A 250-nucleotide genomic window follows, 5' to 3' on the forward strand; every position below is an offset into this window, starting at 1 on the left:
CCTCTGTGGGGACGCTCACGGGCGAGAGCCTGGCCTTGGGGCGCTCGGGCAGGGGTTGTCTTATCGGAGCCTTCTTGGCGACGAGGTGATTCTCTTGTTTCCCAAGCGGAAGAAGAAGGGATGAGTAAGAGCAAGGACGATGCTCCGCATGAGCTGGAGAGCCAGTTCGTGCTGAGGCTGCCCCCGGTAAGAGGCCGTTCGGTCCGGTGCCGCTGTAGTGGCTGGCCCCGCGGTTTTTCCGGAGCGGCGT

At 63.6% G+C, this 250-nt stretch overlaps 1 protein-coding gene across 1 annotated transcript in view; it reads left to right on the forward strand.

Annotated features, from left to right (window-relative positions):
• Window positions 1-109: 109 nt before the first annotated feature.
• Window positions 110-250, forward strand: part of TAF7 (TAF7 RNA polymerase II, TATA box binding protein (TBP)-associated factor, 55kDa) — a 5,314-nt gene continuing 5,173 nt past the window's right edge. The window contains exon 1 of the mRNA XM_010131331.1: window positions 110-186. Within this exon, the coding sequence (XP_010129633.1) occupies window positions 121-186 (66 nt within the window). The 5' untranslated portion in view covers window positions 110-120. The remainder of the gene's footprint in view (window positions 187-250) is intronic.

This window comes from Buceros rhinoceros, unplaced genomic scaffold, assembly GCF_000710305.1.
Source record: "Buceros rhinoceros silvestris isolate BGI_N320 unplaced genomic scaffold, ASM71030v1 scaffold42912, whole genome shotgun sequence".
Taxonomy (NCBI): domain Eukaryota; kingdom Metazoa; phylum Chordata; class Aves; order Bucerotiformes; family Bucerotidae; genus Buceros; species Buceros rhinoceros.